At 43.8% G+C, this 3770-nt stretch overlaps 1 protein-coding gene across 1 annotated transcript; it reads left to right on the top strand.

The window, feature by feature from the left end:
* Positions 1-5: 5 nt before the first annotated feature.
* On the top strand, positions 6-3212 carry LOC104538789 (cleavage and polyadenylation specificity factor subunit 5; the record flags this gene model as incomplete). Its single annotated transcript, XM_010182118.1, has 4 exons — positions 6-59; positions 489-564; positions 937-1051; positions 2923-3212. Coding segments are annotated over 4 exons (267 nt in total), but the record flags the coding sequence as incomplete, so codon positions are not given.
* Positions 3213-3770: the final 558 nt, after the last annotated feature.

Genomic DNA, 3770 nt, shown 5'->3' with positions numbered 1-3770 from the left:
ACTGGGTGATTGATGACTGCATTGGTAACTGGTGGAGACCGAACTTTGAACCGCCGCAGGTGAGTGCTCATGTCGACTTTCTTCAGTCAAGTACTGATTGTTCCAAAAGCCTTTGACCTATCAGCCACATTAGCCACAATGGAAACTCTTGCCCTGCTATATATGGAAAAGATGCCCTGTGCTTAAATAGTCCCAGTACCCTATTTCTAAATGTTTTCATACTGAAAATGGTTGCTTGGTTTGCTGATATGCATTTCTGTCTTGTTGGGTTGTTTTAATGCTCATGAGTACTGGTGCCTTGTTAGATCCTGTCAGTAGTTGAGATGGCAATTCCTCTCTTGAGTACTTGCTTATAAAAGTGGTTTTTATTATTTCATGCCATGAAAGAACAATGTGTGACGCTGCTTGCTAATTTGTGAAGTAGTACTTGAGATGGCACAATACTTTCAAAGCTCTGTACAACCATTTTTTAATGGTTTTTCTTCCAGTATCCCTATATCCCAGCTCATATTACCAAACCAAAAGAGCACAAAAAGCTTTTCTTGGTCCAGCTTCAAGAAAAGGGTAAGTGTTTGTTTGCGACAAAAGATGATGTTTAGAACAATGTCTAAATTCTTGCATTTCATGCAAGGGAATGTGGGAGCAAGCTTGTGTTCGTATGCCTGCAGTTGTTTATAGTTAATCACTAAAAAAGTGGAATGCTGGTACTGGTTTGGAAGGTCTTTGAACATGATTTCCTAGGAAATGCTCGTTCCTGCTCCTGCATCAGTATATGTACAGCACGTGAACCCCATATTTAACTAGCAAAGGAATAAACCTGCTCTAGTTCTGTAGTGCTGTATGTAGTGATCTTGTTTTGAGGTGTGTGGGAGGTGGCGATACCTTGGCTGAATGTGTGGTGGGTTTTCCTGTTAATCCACTTGTGTTTGTTTTTAGCTCTGTTTGCAGTCCCAAAAAATTACAAGCTGGTCGCTGCACCGTTGTTTGAGCTCTATGACAATGCACCAGGATATGGACCCATTATTTCTAGCCTTCCTCAGCTTTTAAGCAGGTATATTATGATATATTTATATTGCAGTTGTTGGGAACACATTCGCTGTGGGACACCAAAGCAAGGCTAGGCACTATAGAAAACAGCTGTGAAAAGGTTGCAGCTGTCCCAAAGAGCTCAGAACCTACCTCAGACAAGATGTGATGGACAATTTAGAGGCACTGCTTGCAGCTTGCTAGCACCAGTCCTGTCTAGCAGCTGTAGCAAAGGAACATGTGAAAAATGGTGAGGATGAAGCTGTGCACAGGCTGAGAAATGGCTTCTTGTAAGCGTTGGGGACAGCGTGAGAGTAAAAGCCCAGATGCGTTTGAAGCACTGAATTAGGTGTGCATGTTATCACAGCTTTGTGCTGATTAAACGTGGTGGGTTTTTTTAGGCTCTGTGTGGTAGAGTTTGTAACACAGAGCGAGTTTATACCACGTATTGGTAGGGACAGCTGTGTTTTCCCCTTTCTTTTCCCAATGTACACGCTCTTTGGCTTTCTTACCTGAAAGTGGCTTGTATCTTGGGTGTCAAGCTCACTGGTCTCACTGGTTTCTGTTACTTCAAATGTTCAGGCATCCCACAGCCTCTCAGCTATTACTCAGGGAAGTAGTTCTGTCATCCACTTTCTCTGATGAAAAACAGCCTGTCAGCAGAATATCAGCACTAGTACTGCCCGTAACAGGCTTGTGTCATGCTGGGCTTTTTCTTTATTTAGGCCAAATTTTGGCAGTTGTTGTTATGGGAGCTTCCCCCTTCCTCTGCTCTGAAGAGAGCAGGTACTTTATCCCAAGTACCAGCAAAACAGTCGCTATTTTACAGCCAAGTGCCAGTTTGGCTCTTCTCCTCCTGCTCTACTCTGCCCTGGTGAGACCACATCTGGAATATTGCGTCCAGTTCTGGGCCCCTCAGTTCAAGAAGGACAGGAACTGCTGGAGAGAGTCCAGCGTAGGGCTACAAAGATGATGGAGGGAGTGGAGCATCTCCCTTCTGAGGAGCGGCTGAGGGAGCTGGGGCTCTTTAGTTTGCAGAAGAGGAGACTGAGGGGAGACCTCATTCATGTTTATAAATATTTAAAGGGTGAGTGTCACGAGGATGGAGCCAGGCTCTTCTCGGTGACAAACAATGATAGGACAAGGGGTAATGGGCACAAACTGGAACACAGGAGGTTCCACTTCAATTTGAGAAGAAACTTCTTCTCAGTGAGGGTGACAGAGCCCTGGCCCAGGCTGCCCAGAGAGGTTGTGGAGTCTCCTTCTCTGCAGACATTCAAAACCCGCCTGGACGCCTTCCTGTGTAACTTCATCTGGGTGTTCCTGCTCCGGCAGGGGGATTGGGCTGGATGAGCTTTGGAGGTCCCTTCCAATCCCTGATGCTCTGGGATTCCGTGTTTCTGTGTGATTGGTACCAGTGCAACAGACACATCCGAAGGCTGGACATCTGGAAATGGAGATGGGTGTTTGCTTTCCCTGGGGGAATGCTGTTGGTTGTGAACCTTAGTTAGCTCTTCTGTTGAGTATGTCAGTGCGTTACCCTTTGAGTGTATGTGATTGGCCCTGCCAGCAGAAGTGCTGTGGAAGAGTTGCTGATGGGATGTAACTCTCACTGGTATTTTCATATCTGTGAAGGTCTCCTCTTAAGAGATGAAATGTTAATAATTAGCTCTTCTGCGGCCTTAAGAGACTGATGAGCAATGCTGGTGTAGCACTGGCTGTTAAAAATGATGCTTTCTGCTATACTGTAAAGCTGTGTTACTAACAAAATACACTTAGGTTCTGTCAGATGGAGGCTTATTAAGAGCAGAAACAAAACATTTGCTTATTCATTCAAACTTTCACTTAAGTAAAAAGAATGAGAATCCCTTACTGGTATAATCCTTTTAATTTTAGGTTCAACTTTATTTACAACTGAATTCCGTGTACCTGAGGAGTCTGATAGAAGAAGCCGTCTCTGTGAGCACAGCTTTAAAATGTAGAGAAAAGAATACGTGTGACGCAAGGATATTTTTAATGTCATTCTTTTCCCGAAGGCCGCTAAACTTTCTATTGTATGAATAGAGAAGTGAATCAACTGTTTAGGTAGTGGGATGGCAATGTGATATCAGTGTTTTAATCACTTTTCACTGTAATACTCATCAGGTTTTTTTTTTGTACAACATTAAACAAAATGGTTAAGATTCTGTTTGTCTTGGATTATTGGTTTTGTTTTGCTTTAGTTGTCTCCGAGGTACACAGTTTAAACTTTATTGCTTTCCATCAGGAATACAGAAGGTCTTGGAAACAAGAGGATTAATAAGAAGTTATTATTTGCTTTAATAACTCTTTTAAGGACTGCTTTCCAAATTCTGCCTCTGATCAGAAGGGGCACTGCTGCTTACGCGCTGTCCTTTCTTATGAAGGCGCTGTTGGAGAGTGCACCCTGCCAAGAGAACTGAAACTTGCCAAAGTGCTTGGTTCTGTTGCCAGTTGTACTGGGAAGCTCTGTGCAGAGCAATTGTGACAGCTTGGTGCTGTGTGGTATGAGATAGATACTGAAGAAATACCGCAAAATTTAGTAGTAGGGCTGTTCACTTTGGATGCTTAGCAAAATACATGGTTTCTTAAGCAACTGCAAGATGGGGAAAATAAAGCTAGCAGTGCAGCGTAGAACGGAACAATTCTTGCAGGGGGCAGTGAGGAGGGGGAAGGTGCAGGTTTGGCAGTCAGATGCTGCATGAACAAGCTGCGGAGCACTGGGC

The sequence above is a fragment of the Mesitornis unicolor genome, unplaced genomic scaffold (assembly GCF_000695765.1).
Source record: "Mesitornis unicolor isolate BGI_N332 unplaced genomic scaffold, ASM69576v1 Scaffold46113, whole genome shotgun sequence".
NCBI classification, from domain to species: Eukaryota; Metazoa; Chordata; class Aves; order Mesitornithiformes; family Mesitornithidae; genus Mesitornis; species Mesitornis unicolor.
This window is presented reverse-complemented; position numbering and strand designations above follow the sequence as displayed.